Below are 15,396 nucleotides of genomic sequence, written 5' to 3' on the forward strand. Positions count from 1 at the left end.
ACAAACCGTGAGATCATTACCTGAGCTGAAATCAAGAGTCAGACACTCAACCGACTGAGCCACCCAGGCACTCTTAGAAATTGTTCATTTCACTTTAATGTGTTTTTGAAAAGGTGTTTCTGCGTTAAGTTTTCTTCTTGAAATATGTTTATTTTTACAGGCAATTTGAAAATTGGAAAGAAGGATTTTTTAAGGCCACTTCTGATTTGCAAAGTCTGTCTACAATCTGAAGAAGTCTCGGCTGAGGGTGACTAAATGGGGCACGCTTCTGGAGAAATCAAAATGGCTTCTTACTATGTGATTGCCGTGTTTGCCTTGCTGAGTTCCTGTGTAGCCACTGCCGGTGAGTTGTATAATATAGGTTGCAGGCTCATTATATTCTTCTGGGTATATTTTTCCTCAGTCTCTTCAGTTTGGAAAAATTTAGGAAATGTGATGCTTATGCAAAACGTATTTATGTTCTTCGAGGAAATAAAATATTTGACCACAGATTACATAGTATGTTTGCCTGTGTTACATTTTACTAGACTGGTGCTAGACATTCTCATGTTCGCGATGTAGATACCTAACTAACCATCAGTGGTGAGATAGGTAGAGAACAAATATGCTAATGTTTAGACCTGCTTCATTTTGTTACATGCATAGATTACATTTCTTTTCTTGTCCTAAATGAAAATTTCAAGAAAGCCTTTTTGTTCTTTATCATAAAATAAACAGGTTTTGTAGATAGAGGTGACATTCCATCTCTGCAGAGATGCTTAGGAGGTTATTAATTTTGTCTATTCAGATATTTTAATGTGTAACTTTAGGAAAAGTACAGAACTGTGCTTCCTGGAGGCCATCAGAGTATGAGATTGGAGATAAGAAGAAACAAAAGATTTGGTGGGAACATTGTCGCTTCAGTAAGAGTATTAGATCCCCCACGCCAACATCTTAGCGTTCCCAGTCAGGGTTACTTAACAAATTTGGAAGCTTAATTTGCCCTATTTTGTGGTAATTTGCTTTGTGTCTGTTCTATAATGAGCTACATGAAAGAATTTGTTGGACCAGTTCTGTGAAGTGGCTGGTCTCCACAAGAGTACATGCATTAACTTGGAAAATGATTAGCCTCTTGGTTTTGGCTATTGAATTCACCTACAGATGAGATGATAGTGATCATAATAATAACCATTTATTGAGTGTGCACTACAGCCAGGCACAGGGCTAAACAGTTACAGGATATAACAGTGAATAAGGATGTTATTTCATGAGCTCTCTTAATCACAACTGTAAGGTAGGTAGGATTATTTTGTCCCATTTTACAGTTGATGAAATGAGGTATGGAGTGATTAAATAATGGGTACAGCATCGTGCTGCTGGGAGGTGGAGGAGCCAGGTTTTACCTCTATGCTCTTATCCTCTGTGCTCTACTGAAGAAGCCAGTAAGAAGCTGTTAAGGCTCCAGTAGACTCAGACCAGGAGTCATTTGGAGGCACAGGCTGAGTGAAAGTCAGTTTGTAGAACTTGGTTTATGGGATTGGACAGCAGATTGTCCCTCTTGTTGCAAATACCTTGGGAGAAAGTTGCTAGTTTTTTTGTTTTGTTTTTTAAATGATGGTGTGAATTTGAACTGCCCACTCTCTGTAAGCAGTTTCATTTTGCCTCATGATTGAAGAGTTATTTGTCTTTTAGCCTCTGTGTCAAAATTGATCTTAATTAAAATTTAATTGAAAAGTAGTAGCGAGAGAGAGAGGGAGGGAGGGAGGGAGAGATGGCTTGATTGAAAATGTGCCTTTAAAAAAAAAAGTGTTGTTTTGATGACAAGAGGTATAATCATACCTGGCGGGTTTGAGGCAGAATTTTCTGCTTTCACTGATGCCTGGAACAGACTGAAAAACATAACTGAAGAAGATACTTCATGGGAAAGTGGTGAGTTTGATGACTCTGTATAACCTTGATGTATTAGATAATGAATCAGTTTTGGTTAAGACCTTCCTTTTTCTTCCAGGCCATCGGTAAAATATTTTTTTGAATTGTATACATAATCAAAATTTTGCTGAGAATTACAGTAAAATTGAAGGTATAGTAGAGTTACAAATTTTGTAGCAACCTGAAGCAAGTGATTAATGGTAGAGGTAGAGATACCTTTTTTTAATGCTAAATTTTTATTGAAATACAGTTTACATAGAGAAATGTACACATGAAGTGTGTAGCTCAGTATATTTTCACAAACTGAACACAACTGTGTGAATAGCACTAGAGGTGCCTTTTTGAACAAACTATTGCCTAAACGAATGAATAAGAAGGAAGAAATGTTTTGTATATACTGATAGCCAGTAAATCACATATTCACTGAGTCCTAAGTGCAAAGCACAGCACTAGTCACTTAGGGTCATACAAAGGAATGTTAAGATTCATCCCTTCCTTTGAATCATTTGTACTTTAGGTATATAAAATAAAACCATACAACAAAATAATCAGTATATGGTGAATACCAAATAAAAGCCAAAAGACCTCAGAGAGGTCAGAAGGGGAAGCCCTGGTGGATTGGAGCAGCTAGGGAGAGCTTTGTGGATGTGCGGATGTGCTCCATCTTTTTTTTGTTTTTTGTTTTTTGAGAGAAAGGGAGAGAGTGTGTGCTTGCGTGAATGTGCAGGAGAGGGACAGAGAAAATCTTTTTTAAAAATGTTTTTTATTTTTTATTTTTGAGAGAGGGCACAAGTGGGGGAGGGGCAGAGAGAAAGGGGGACAAAGGATCTGAAACGGGCTCTGTGCAGACAGCCATGAGCCCAAAGTAGGGCTGGAACTCAGAACTATGAAATCACGGGATCGTGACCTGAGCTGAAGTCGGACACTCAGCTGACTGAGCCACTGAGGTGCCCCAAGAGAGAGAATTTAAAGCTGGCTCCATATCCAGCATGGAGCCTGACCCAGAATTTGATCTCATGACCATGAGATCATGACCTGAGCCAAAATCAAGAGTCGGACGCTTAGGGACTCCTGGGTGGCTCAGTCAGTTAAGCATCTGACTCTTGATTTTGGTTCAAGTCAGGATCTTACAGTTCCTGAGATCAAGCTCTGCGTCAGGTTCTGGGCTGACAAGGTGGAACCTGCTTGGGATTCTTTCTCTTTCTCTCTCTCAAAATAAATAAATAAACATTAAAAAAAAAAAAAGAGTTGGACGTTTAACTGAGTCACCCAGGTGCCCTGATGTGCTCGATCTAGAACTCTGTTTTGAAGGCCAGTCAGAATCTAAAAAGACAAAGGCATGGGGTTGACCAGATGGGGGGAACCATACCTAGCATGATACATGGCACATAAGAGCTCGATGTGTTTTTAAAGGGTGGATGACCTGGAGAAGTGGTACGGGAACATAGCAGGAGGTCTGTTTGGAAGGAGGGATGGGAGTAGATTGTGGAGGGCCTTAAATGTCAGAGCGAGGCTTGTGGTTTTCATTTTGAGGTTTGGATTCTCTCTTTTTCCATTCCCATGTAGCCAAAGATATATACTGTTTAATCTTAGAATTCAAACTGTGGCTTCAGAAAGTGAGGCTGAGAATATGGTTTCATTAGCTTCAAAGACAAAACTGATTAGCATATAGGCCAATAATTTATCAAGGGCTTGCTTTCTGCTAGCTAATTTCTTTTGTCTTTATAAGAAACCCTATGAAGTGGGTGTTAGTATTATCCTAATTTGCATTTTACAAATGAGGAAACTGAGACTCAATTTGGTTAGTAATTGTATGAAGACCCATAACTAATAAGTGACAGAACTGGGACTTGAACTGAACTCGGGCAGTTTGCTCTAGAATCCAGCCCATCCAATATTCCACTGGTACCTCTGTGTAGGAGCCACCAACGAGTCATCCTGGGACAAGGTTAAACTTTCAACTTAGAAGAGATATCTAAATCATCAGAATGGAAGGACCCTCAAATAATGGGTCATCTTTATTTGCGTTCTTATTTCACTGACATGACTGTGAAGGTCTATTGTAGGGTTCTTGGTAGTGGAAGGGATAGTTAACCAGGGAGGGCAGAGAACAGCACAACACATAAAATGAACTCAAGTCAGGATACTAGGCCTGTTCTAGCTCCATAGATTAGCCTGGGCCTTTAGTGAAAGCCTTTCCTTCTCTGCTGTGTTTGAGGGTGAAGGAGGCAAGGAAAGGCCAGCAAGCCGCCTCCTAGGGTTAGAGATTGCTTTGACAAGACTCATATTTTTCCTCCCCTCTCTTTTTCCTGGGTCATCTTACAGCACTGTGGGTAGGGAGGGCCTTGCTCTTGGTGAACAAGAGCTGTGTGAGGACCATTAAGCTTCCTGGTTAGAAATTATCTTAGGTTTTTGGCACCTTGTCTTAGATTCTGCAGTCTCTCTAAGAAAAGTGGAAAGTTAAAAACATAAATGCTTGCTCCTGTGGGCTTAAGGCTAAGTTTTCAGTTTAAGAATTGTTCGACTACACATCTTTTGAAAATAATTAATTTCTCTCTCCAAGGTTTGCCAGAGTTAGATAGGGCTACGTTTCCAGGAGCCTTAATAATGAGAAAAAGAGGCACACGGAATTCAAGGAAATAGTTTGGTTGGAAGGCATGGACTTGCCTGCAGTCCCTTGGCCCCTCGTGCCAGGTCCTAGGGCACTGCTGCGGTGAGCTCTGCAGACACCCTCCTCGCCTCAGTGCCAGCAGCATGTTGGTGGGACGGCTGTTTCCCTCTTTCCATTGTTGCCATTCTGTGCCTAGATGCATCTTTTTGGAGGCTTGTCCGTGATCTGCTCACACATTTCTACTGAGCAAATATTTCTTTTCATCTCTACTGAGTGTACCTGGAGCTCCAGGTGTAGTCCACAGGACAATAGAGATGCTTTTATTTGGAGCTGTTTTCCTGCTACTACTCTTTTTTTTTTTTTTTTTTTTTTGATAGAGAGTGATTGAGTGCAAGCAAGGGAGGGACAGAGAGGAGGAGAGAGAATCCTAAGCAGGCTCCTCATCAGGCTCTGCCCGATGGCAGGCTCAAACTCACGAACTGTGAGATCATGGCCTGAGCTGAAACTAAGAGTTGGACTCTTAACTGACTGAGCCACCCAGGCACGCCTGGAGCTATTTTCCTGCTAAGAAAGCTCTGAACTCTTTGTGTCTATGGGACAGCAAGCAGAGAGATTAACTGGTTAATACTTAGTTTGGAATGGGACCAGCTGGCAGCCTTGTGGGGAGGCTAAACTATTGGTAATGTCATTTTATATTTATAGTTTTCAAATGCTCTTCTACATACTATTTCATTTGATTCCCGTAGTCCCTGGGGTAGGCAGGTATTGTTTTCTTTATTTCCAGAATAGGGATTATGGGACTCAGAGAAAGTAACTTAAAAGATGGTTTGATTCTTGGTCAGACCAGAACACAACACTCTTCTGCAGACAAGCTGCACCCAACAAGTCTTCTGGTCTTTATGTGGCAGTACGCCCCTTAGCACCTCTTGAAACGGTGCTAGCTGGGCACTCTGCTTGGCGCTCTACACCTGTTGTTCATCTGATCCTTACAGAAGAAAAATGTAATATATAATGAGAGACAAATCAGTTAAAAATTTTTTTTTAAGTTTATTCATTTTTGAGAGCAAGAGAGACAGAGCATGAGTGGGTGAGGGGCAGAGAGTGAGGGAGACACAGAATCCAAAGCAGAGTCCAGGCTCAGAGCTGTCAACACGGAGCCCGACGTGGGGCTCAAACCCGCGAACTGCAACATCATGACCTGAGCCAAGGTCAGAGGTTTAACCAGCTGAGGCACCCCAAGACACAAATCAATTTTAATAAAAGTTAAAGTGGTCATTTTTATGCAGTCATACCAGTAGTAGCTGGCAGAGAGGCATCAACTCCAGAGTTCATGCTCTTTCCATTATGCTGTCCAGGAGGAGCAGCCATGCTTTCTCCTGGACTTGAGATGAATGCCCAAGGACTGCAGAGGTGGCTCTTCCACAGTTTTCTCCTCTCTGCCACCTGTGTGATCAGAGGCTGCAGCTCATAATGGCAGGACGATGGGGAGAGTGCCAGTGGGGGCGGCCACCAGAGCATATAGAGGGCAGAGGAGGGATAGACTTAAAGATCCAAAGCAAACCTGGCAAGGCCTTCTCTTGCTGATACTACGTCTCTGGACCCAGCTAGTTGATTTGGTCTGTGATTATTCTTGTTTTCGGGTTGTTATTATAACCACTTTTGAGTTTAATTCCTCTTTTGGATATCTAGGGAAAAAGATGTCAATTGTGATGCCAGCTTTCACCATGGTATGAACTTTCTATTTATCTTAAAGAGTAAAGAACTGTAATTAAAAGACCCAGAATGGAGAGAGTGACCTGTGTTTTATGTTGTGTTCTTTTTGGGGGTACCATGCCCACCCAAGCACGATGAGGTCCCCCCTGCTCCATGTTTTTGCACAGAAATGGTAAACGAACATGCATGTGCATGCACACACACGAAGCTGCAACACTTAGCAGTCGTCAAGTAAACAATGGATTTGTTTCCCAAAGATTCCCTTACCCTGAATCTACTAGGGGTGTGTGTGTTGGGGAGGGTGGGCAGGGTGGAATATGACATGATGTGCAATAAAACTTTTTTTTTCATTTGCAAAGATGGTTTACCAGCCGATAGTTGGGTGACTAGCTATGCATAGACTAAGAAAAATGTTCACCAGGAACACGAGTAAGATTGTACATAGGCTTGATGTCAGACAAGTGAATAGAACCCAGGTTTCTCCCTCCTTTGCATCCTTACCTTAAACTGTATAACTGCTGCGCTGCTTTATGGATTCTTGATTTATTGGGGTTATTTTAGGTCACTGGCAGTGGTCTGTTTTATAAACACTGATCAACATTTCCACCAGCACAGAGCTATCTGTATGTACCCACACAGCTGTTTGATTGCTCAGAGCCTACACTTTCACACACTGTGGATGTAGGAAATGAGGCTTTCTCAGCTTGTTTGCTTTGATAACTAATCTTTCATGCTCTGGGGCTACCTTGAATCATTGCTAGAGCTCTGAGCTCCGAGTGCTGGTTTTGGAAGCATTGTAGGATCAGGGAGTGTTCTGGGAAGGATTCCAACATGAGGCCTTCATTTAAGATGGCCCTGCACATGGGCATTGAGGTATTGAGGTGCTTGGCCCTCCTGGAAGATTGGCCCGGACTGCACAGCATCCCTGTGAGCTGCTGCTTGCTGACTTACGCTTTTTTTTTTTTTTTTTAAACCATTCTCTGCCAGAGTGACCTAAAAAAAAAAAAAAAAGATTTATTCTGAAGTCCAGTATAGTCACATTTTTGTTCTCTGAGAGGACACTGTAAATCAGGCAGAATTCTAGAGGGCTTAAAAAATGCACTTGTTCTCAGAATGTTCCTTCCAGGGACCAGGCAGCAGGTGGTCTGGGGACTGAGGGCCAGCTATTCCCCTACCCTATCCTGCCAACTCATAGCAATCTTACCAAAAAAAAAAAAAGAAAGAAAGAAAGAAAGAAACAAACCCAAAACCCAAAAAACCTAGAGTATGGAAAATCTTAATGCCTTCGAAGGAAAATTGATTTTTCTTTTTAAGTTATTCTCTGTGTTGGCAGTGAAGGGAACTTTATAGTGAGAAGTTGTAGTTATGGCAGAAGGAAAGAGTTCCAGTGTAACTGCTTTAAGTTCTTTGCATTGCTTCCCTTTGTCCTCATATGCTTGGATGAGTTAGTCCTAGTCTAGATGATAGACTAGAACTGTAGGAGGAACAGCTCCCTTCCTGCTCTTCTGCCCCATCCAGGAGGATGCTAGGGTAGCCCTGCCTCCGGCCTCTGGGGAGAGCAGAGCACCAGCTTCCAGAGTTGCACCTGGACTGTTGTTTCCATCGGTGACGCACTGAGCTGCTGTAGCACTTTGCTGTGCAAGTTTTCGCAGTGGGATGCGTCTGTGTGTGTGCTCTTGTTGCCGCATGGTGAAGCACAATGCCTGCTCCCACCTGCCCCTTTCTTTTGAATGAGAGGAGAGCACCATTGATCGTTTCATCTTTTCTTTTTTAATTTAAATTTTAATTTATTTTTAAATATATCTCTACCTCAGACATAGGGCTCAAACCCATGACCGTGAGATCAAGAGTCAGACACTCCACTGACTGAGCCAGCCTGGCACCCCTCATTTCACCTTTTCATTCATCTTTTAAATAACTGCTGTGTTTGGATAAGGACATGTAGTCTGGTCAGTAAACTTGACCTGCCTAACCAAGCCTCATGTGCTTTGCTAGCTTCTGAGGCACAGAAAGGGGAGAAGTTGGGTAGTGAAACAATGAGTTTTTTCTACCTCGTGACATGGTTGTTTCTTAAAGAGTTAACTGATTTATTCAACAGGCATCTATTGAGCATTCTAGACACTATTCCAGGTGTGGGAGGTATAGCAGTGAACAAAATAGACAACAGTTGTTGTCCTTCTGAAGCTTACATTCTAGTGAGGAGAGACTGACCAGGAACAAAAGAATTATGCATAGGTTAGCAGGTTCAGTGGAGAAAAAGCAAAGGGGCTAGGGATTGTTAGTAAGGGACTACAGTTTAAAGTAAGGTGGATAGGGGCACGTGGCTGGCTCAGTCAGAAGAGCATGTGACTCTTGATCTTGGGGGTCGTGAGTTTGAGTCCCACATTGGATGTAGCTATTGTTAAGAATAAACTTAAAAAAATAAAGTAAGGTAGATAGGGAGCACCTTACTGGAAAGAGGATTTGAATAAAATTTTTGCAGAAGGTAAGCAAAGTGGCTATCTCGGGGGAAGGAGCCTTCTAGGTAGAAGGGAAAGCAAGTGCAAAGATCCTGATGTGGCAGTTTGCCTGATGTGCTCAAGCAGAGGAGTAAGCAGGCCAGGCAGCTGCTAGAATGGAGAATCCAAGAGTTTACCGGGGGCAGGTGCAGGGCTGCGTATGCACCCTTGTTGTCCTTGTAAAGTCTTTTTTTTTTTTTTAATGTATATTTATTTTGAGAGAGAGAGTGTGAGCACAGGCTTGTGGCAGGGAGAGAGGGAGAGAGATTTCCAAACAGGCTCCTGGCTGTCAGCACAGAGCCCAACGAGGGGCTCGATCTCATGACCCTGAGATCATGACCTGAGCCGAAGCCAAGAGTTGGATGGTTAACTGACTGAGCCAACCAGGCGCTCCCATTGTAAAGTTTTTACTCTGAGTGAGACAGAACCACAGCATTTGAGCAGCAGAATGATATGATCTGAAGGATGTTTTAACAGGATCCTGTGGCTACTGTGTTGAGAATAAACTGTTGGGTGAAGGTGCATTTGGGGATTACCGATTGATGGCTATTGAGATATTTGAGCAAGAGTTTGACGGGGGCCAGGATCAGATTTTAGAAGGGAAGACCCTTGGGAGTGATATGCTTATGAAATTAAGAATGATTTTGTGATTTTTAGTTTTACTTTTTTCAAAGTTTATTTATTTTGAGAGAGAGAGAGGAAGCATGAGGGAAGGAGGGGCAAAGAGAGAGAGGGAGAAGGACAATCCCAAACACTGTCAGCGCAGAGCCCAGTGTGGGGCTCAAACTCACAAACTGTGAGATCATGACTTGTGCTGAAACCAAGAGTTGGACCGTTAACTGACTGAGCCACCCAGGCGCCCCTGATTTTGTGATTTTAATGTGTTTCTTTAGGGGGAAAAAAAGGATAAAGACTTGTATCTCATATCAGTGAAATACTATTCTATAACCTATTAGTAAAAATAATTACTTCTGCATAACAGTAAAAGCTGTATCTTAAACCATCTAAAGAAAATCTCTTTGCATTGTGAATGACTGTTCTTGAATATTCACGGTCTCAAAAGCCTGGACCTTCTCTTCCCAATTTACTGACTCTCCTGATTGCCACGTCTCATTCTTTTCATTCCCCATGTGGTCTTAATTTCAGGATTATGGATTTTGAGGATCTTACCACTTTTTGCAAAAGTGCTTCTCATAACAAAACTAGTGTTTGAGGTAAATACAGTTGTGCCCATCTTTATATAGTAAATGAATGTGTGTAAAGTCATTTTTATAGATTAACCTGTATTAAGCTTAAGGTTGATTTAGCAGGTTTTTTCCTGTGAAGAAAATAATCACTTTAAAATATGTTTCATAATATGGATATTTATAGTGGTTTTGCCTGAGAGTGGGGTATACCCACCTTGCTTTTGGAGTTGGAAATTCTAAACAGACCAACATTAGAACAGTTCTTTCTAAACTTTGAAGTGCATACAAATCATCTGAGGTCCTTGTCAACATACAGATTCTGCATTAGTAGTTCTTTTTTTTTAATTAAAAAAATTTTTTTTAACATTTATTTATTTTTGATAGAGACAGAATGTGAGCTGGGAGGGGCAGAGAGAGAAGGAGACACAGAATCCAAAGTAGGCTCCAGGCTCTGAGCAAGCTGTCAGCACAGAACCCGACGCAGGGCTCGAACCCATGAACCGTGACATCATGATCTGAGCCGAAGTCAGACGCTTAACTGACCGAGCCACCCAGGTGCCCCTGCTTTAGTAGTTCTTGATGGGTCACAGACTATACGTTTTTAACAGGTCCATATGATGTTGATGCTGCTGGTCTGTGGACCACATTTGAATGCATAGGTCATCTATTTTCTGAGTGGACTAATTGTAACACAGAACCTGTAAACACTTTCTAGAAAATTCTAACTCATAAATGGAAGTTTGGTGTTAGCTTGCTTGTGAAACAGCTACCTTTAAAACCTTTCAGTAAACTCATTCAGCTCCAAGGGATTTATGTGCTGGAGAGGAAATTAGTATGAGGGGGTGAGCTCCTCAGACACCTTTAGCTCTTCAGCTGTTAAGTGTGATGCACCCATAGAAACCAGGTGCATCTTTATTAGCTGGGGCTACACCTTGACACAATCATTATAGTTATTAAGGAATTTTCCCTCAGTTCTTCCTTTCATGTAACTCCTTTGCCTTTTCCTATTTTTTGCCTTGTGACTTAGTAGACCAAGGCAGGAGACTTTGTTGATTCACGGAGCCTGGGAACATTGTCACAGGCAACTAAACTGAGGAGACTAGGTAATGAAGGATGGTACCAGCTGACTGGATAAAAGGGGGAGTTGAGGTAGGTTAAAAACGGTGCTAAAAAAATTAGTGTTAAGTTGGGCACACCTCATTTCTGCTCTAGCTGTTTTAAACTCTGGCTTCCTCACTAATTCCTACTTAATTCCTTTTTTTTTTTTTTTTTTAAGTTTATTTATATATTTTGAGAGAGAGAGAGAAAGAGTTCATGCGTGTGTGAGCAGGGGAGGGGCAGAGAGAGAATCCCAAGCAGGCTTGTCGTTTTTAGTGCAGATCCCAACTTGGGGCTTGAACTCATGAACCGTGACATCATGACCTGAGCTGATACCAAGAGTTGGACACTTAACTAAGCCCCTCAGATGCCTGTCCTACTTATTCCTATTACCAGTTTCCAAGCTAGAACTTCAAAAAGTTAACATTTTTCAGAAGGGAAAAAAATTTCCCTAAATTTTCTAAGTTGTTGATATTTATTAAACATCTTGGCACTGTATTTATTTACCACTTAATTTTAAAGATTTAATTGGTTTTATTCACTGACTTATGAATCAGGCAGCATCCCATTTAGCAGACAGAAGGGAGCTCCACGGAGCTGTACAAAATGATAGGAGGGAGGGAATAAGGACATTGTAGCAGTAATAAGGGTATTGCTTGTAGTAAGGTCACTGTTCTTTAGGGGATGGCAGGGGTCTGCCAGGCATATTACCTCACTAGTGCTGACCAGGTAATTCCTGAGTAACTGGTTAAAGATTCTGTTTCTGGGAGAGCCAGAACTATGATTCAGTTAGTTTGGTGATGTGGGGCTTAGCATCAATGACTCCATTTTCAGCCTGTTTTCTTGTTTGTACCTATTATTTATTTATTTATTTTGAGAGAGAGAGAGAGAGAGAGAGAGAGAGGCAGAGAGAGAGGGGAAAAGAGAGAGAATCCTAAGCAGGCTCCACGCTAGCAGCATGGAACCCTGTGCAGGGCTCGATCCCACAAACTGTGAGATCATGACCTGAGCTGAAATCAAGAGTCAGATGCTTAACCAGCTGAGTCACCCAGGTACCCCTTGTTTTTAACAATCCCCTCCTCTTCCTATGATCACACTCTCAGCCTGAGAAATATGATCAAACTTGAAGGCGTTAGCATCACTCCCAGCTACCACTGTGGAGCTCTCACTCTGCTTATCTTCTTTGTGGTATTCATGCACAGGTCAGAACTCCAGGTTCATGTTGTTTAAGTTGGTCATGCTCTTCATTTCTTTTCTGACTTTCTGCTCATAGGGAGACCATTTGCTTGGTGGCTAGTAGCTATGAATTCACTTAAAGCTTTTGAGAGAGTACAGCACACTAGGGAGAGTATCATGATTAGAAATAAGGCAATTCCCATTGTCTGCAGTGTACCTCAGAGCCGTGGTCCCCAAGATCCGAACCAGTCAAAAAAAAATTTGAGTCAAAGAAAATCCCACTGAAGGAGTCACTCTTTTAAGCCAAGTGGCTTGCTTGTCCAGTGATTTTTTTAAAAAAATTTTTTAATGTTTATTTATTTTTGAGAGAGCGAGCACAAGCAGGGGAGGGGCAGAGAGTGAGGGAATACAGAATCCAGAGCAGGCTCCAGGCTCTGAGCTGTCAGCACAGAGCCTGACAAAGGGCTCAAATTCATGAGCCATGAGATCATGACCTGAACTGAAGCTGGATGCTTAACCACCTGAGCCACCTGGTACCCCAGAGATTTTTTTTTTTTTAAGTACACTCTACCTTCATTGTGGGGATTGAACTCATATCCCAAGATCAAGAATTGCATGCTCTACCAACTCAGCCAGCCAAGCACCCTCGTCCAGTGCTTTTATGTAGCTGAATTTCACCTTCCCCAGAAGTGTTAATCTAGGTTCAGCAAGTGCTGTTGGCTATAGCACAGGCTAAAGGGTCATCAGTGATTATCTTATTATCAAGAACAACTTTGGCCAGAGTCCTGGGATTTATGTTGGGCAGCTATTGTGTTAGCAGTAGATTCTCCAATATCGTCAAGAGTTAAGGAGCTGACACTATATTTATTAAAAATTGGGAGAAGACTCAGAGAAGCTTTAACCTCTGTGCCTGAAAAGCTGTCTTTTAAAATAACTTTTATTTATTTGTCCACGGTTTATAAGGTTTTCTGACTTGCCTTCCCGGACCTCATCGCCATCTCTGGTGGAGGAGAGCAATGAGCAACCTAATGCAGCCCTGGAGCTTGCCTCAGGCCCCAGGTGGTGGTCATTCTGATTTTGAAATTGGACCAGAAGAATCCAGAGGAATGCAACAACATTTTTACTTCTTGCTCCCTGCTAGCTTTTTTCTGGGCCTCCCCAAAATGTGTTTATTTTGCCGGCCATGCATGTGGAGCAGTCTGGAATTCTGTGTGGCACTAGATAGTGAAAAAAAGTGGAAAGATTTCCACATGACAGAGGTTATGGGAGTCGGAAATCTTGGATTATGCAGGACTCTGTGATTGAAAGGAAGAAATTTGGGAATGAGATTTATTTATTTTTTTAAATATTTATTTTTAAGAGAGAACAGGGAAGGGGCAGAGAGAAGGGGGACAGAGGATCCGAAGTGTTGACAGCACAGAGCCTGACACAGGGCTTGAACTCATGAACTATGAGATCATGACCTGAGGCAAAGTTGGACCCTTAACTGACTGAGCCACCCAGGCACCCCTGCACACTTTTTTTAAATTTGAAAATAAGTCTAGGGGGTGGAGATGTGGACTAGAAGCAGTTCCAAACTTTTAAGTATCAAATTAAGAATTTTCACTCATTAGAAGAAAAAAAGGCCTTTACTGTGAAAGAATTATCTGAACTTCAATAGCCGGTTAATGTATACTTTGAGAGCAGTGTCTGTCATATTGTAAAAGACCCTGAGGGCCTGACCCCAGCAGACCCCCCTCACCACCTTTGTCACCCCAGGATTGTCTCCAAGGATGGCTTCACTGTCACCAGCCAGGTCTCAGCCTGGTCCTCTCAAATGCCCAGCAAGTCTGTGTTCTCTGTTTTGCCATGTTTGATTAGCTCTGGAAATAGGCTATCAAAGGCTATCTGGCAACGGTTCGTTAATGGTACGAGGTGAATTCAAAAGCACTAATTAATTGGTTTAGATTATTTGCAAAGCCCATGCTGAAAAACCTAATGCTTGTAGGAGAAAGTTGGCAGAAAGACTGTTCAGAGATTAACCTGGACCTTACCCAGCTCAATTGCCTTTTGGAATTAGGCCAAGAGGGGAGTTGTTTTTCTTTTTGGAGAAGTGCTTGTGGTCACATTGTTTCCTAAATTCCCAGTTTACTGCTCCAGGGTCTAGTCTGATGCAGCTCAGATGGACCTTGCTGAGCTAGGGAACTCAAAGAGCATCTTCTAGAGGTTTTGTTTGTTTTTTATTTTGTGAGAGAAATGCAATTACTTAACATTCATTAACTAAATAAATACTTCCCAAGGGCCTCTTCTTAGAGAAAGGAAAGGGAGCTCTGGTTTGTTATGAAATAATTCAGGTTTTAGTGTTAACCATTCAAAGGCACCAGGATCAGGCCTTAAGTATCTCCCCCACCCTCCTTAAAATAAAACAAATCAGGGGGCACCTGGGTGGCTCAGTCGGTTAAGCGGCCGTCTTCGGCTCAGGTCATGATCTCGCGGTCCGTGAGTTCGAGCCCCGCATCAGGCTCTGTGCTGACAGCTCGAAGCCTGGAACCTGTTTCAGATTCTGTGTGTCCCTCTCTCTGACCCTCCCCCGTTCATGCTCTGTCTCTCTCTGTCTCAAAAATAAATAAATGTTAAAAAAAAAAAATAAAAAAAAAATTAAATAAAACAAATCAGATTCCTCATTTCTCCTGTTTGGCTGGCCCAGGACAGCAAACTGCTACTGCATTTGGAAAATGGTGTTCAGAAATTTCAATTTGCAATCAAGTGCGTGCCAATTTAAGTTCAAGGTAAATTGTATATACGAAGGGGGAAAATAGGCTTGCATTTTATATTTTGTATTTTGCTACATTTGACATGTCTTATAAAATAATAATACCTAGAATTAGCTCAGCCAGATGAATTAAAAGGATAATGGAGGTCCCTGCCCCTTAAGATGAGAGAGATTTGAGGCTTTTTGGGCCAGGTGCCAGTGCTGGTGACTCTGAGAGCACTGAAGTCAGTTGAAGATGAAAATAGAGAAGAGTATTTTGCATTTATCTCAGAGCCAATAGAATGTTATATGAGGAAGCTGTTTTCTAAGCAGTATATAGCACTGTTTGAAAACACCCATCCAGAAATCTGCCAGTCCCTGGGCCTGGCCCTGCCTCCTACCGACAGACCTCAGTGTTTTTTCCCCCATCCTTCTGGGCTTGAACAGCCTGTGAGTCAGTGGTTACGTACAAAT

General features: G+C 42.1%; 1 protein-coding gene across 2 annotated transcripts in view; it reads left to right on the forward strand.

The window, feature by feature from the left end:
* The window catches only part of TGFBR3 (transforming growth factor beta receptor 3), a 207,880-nt gene that overhangs the window by 26,397 nt on the left and 166,087 nt on the right, over positions 1 to 15,396 (forward strand). For both annotated transcript variants that reach the window (XM_078451688.2, XM_078451687.2), the window contains one exon: positions 161 to 343. In XM_078451688.2, coding sequence (XP_078307814.1) covers positions 256 to 343 — 88 coding nt within the window. In that variant the 5' untranslated portion in view covers positions 161 to 255. The remainder of the gene's footprint in view (positions 1 to 160; positions 344 to 15,396) is intronic.

This window comes from Panthera onca, chromosome C1, assembly GCF_046562875.1.
Source record: "Panthera onca isolate mPanOnc1 chromosome C1, mPanOnc1 haplotype 2, whole genome shotgun sequence".
Lineage (NCBI taxonomy): Eukaryota > Metazoa > Chordata > Mammalia > Carnivora > Felidae > Panthera > Panthera onca.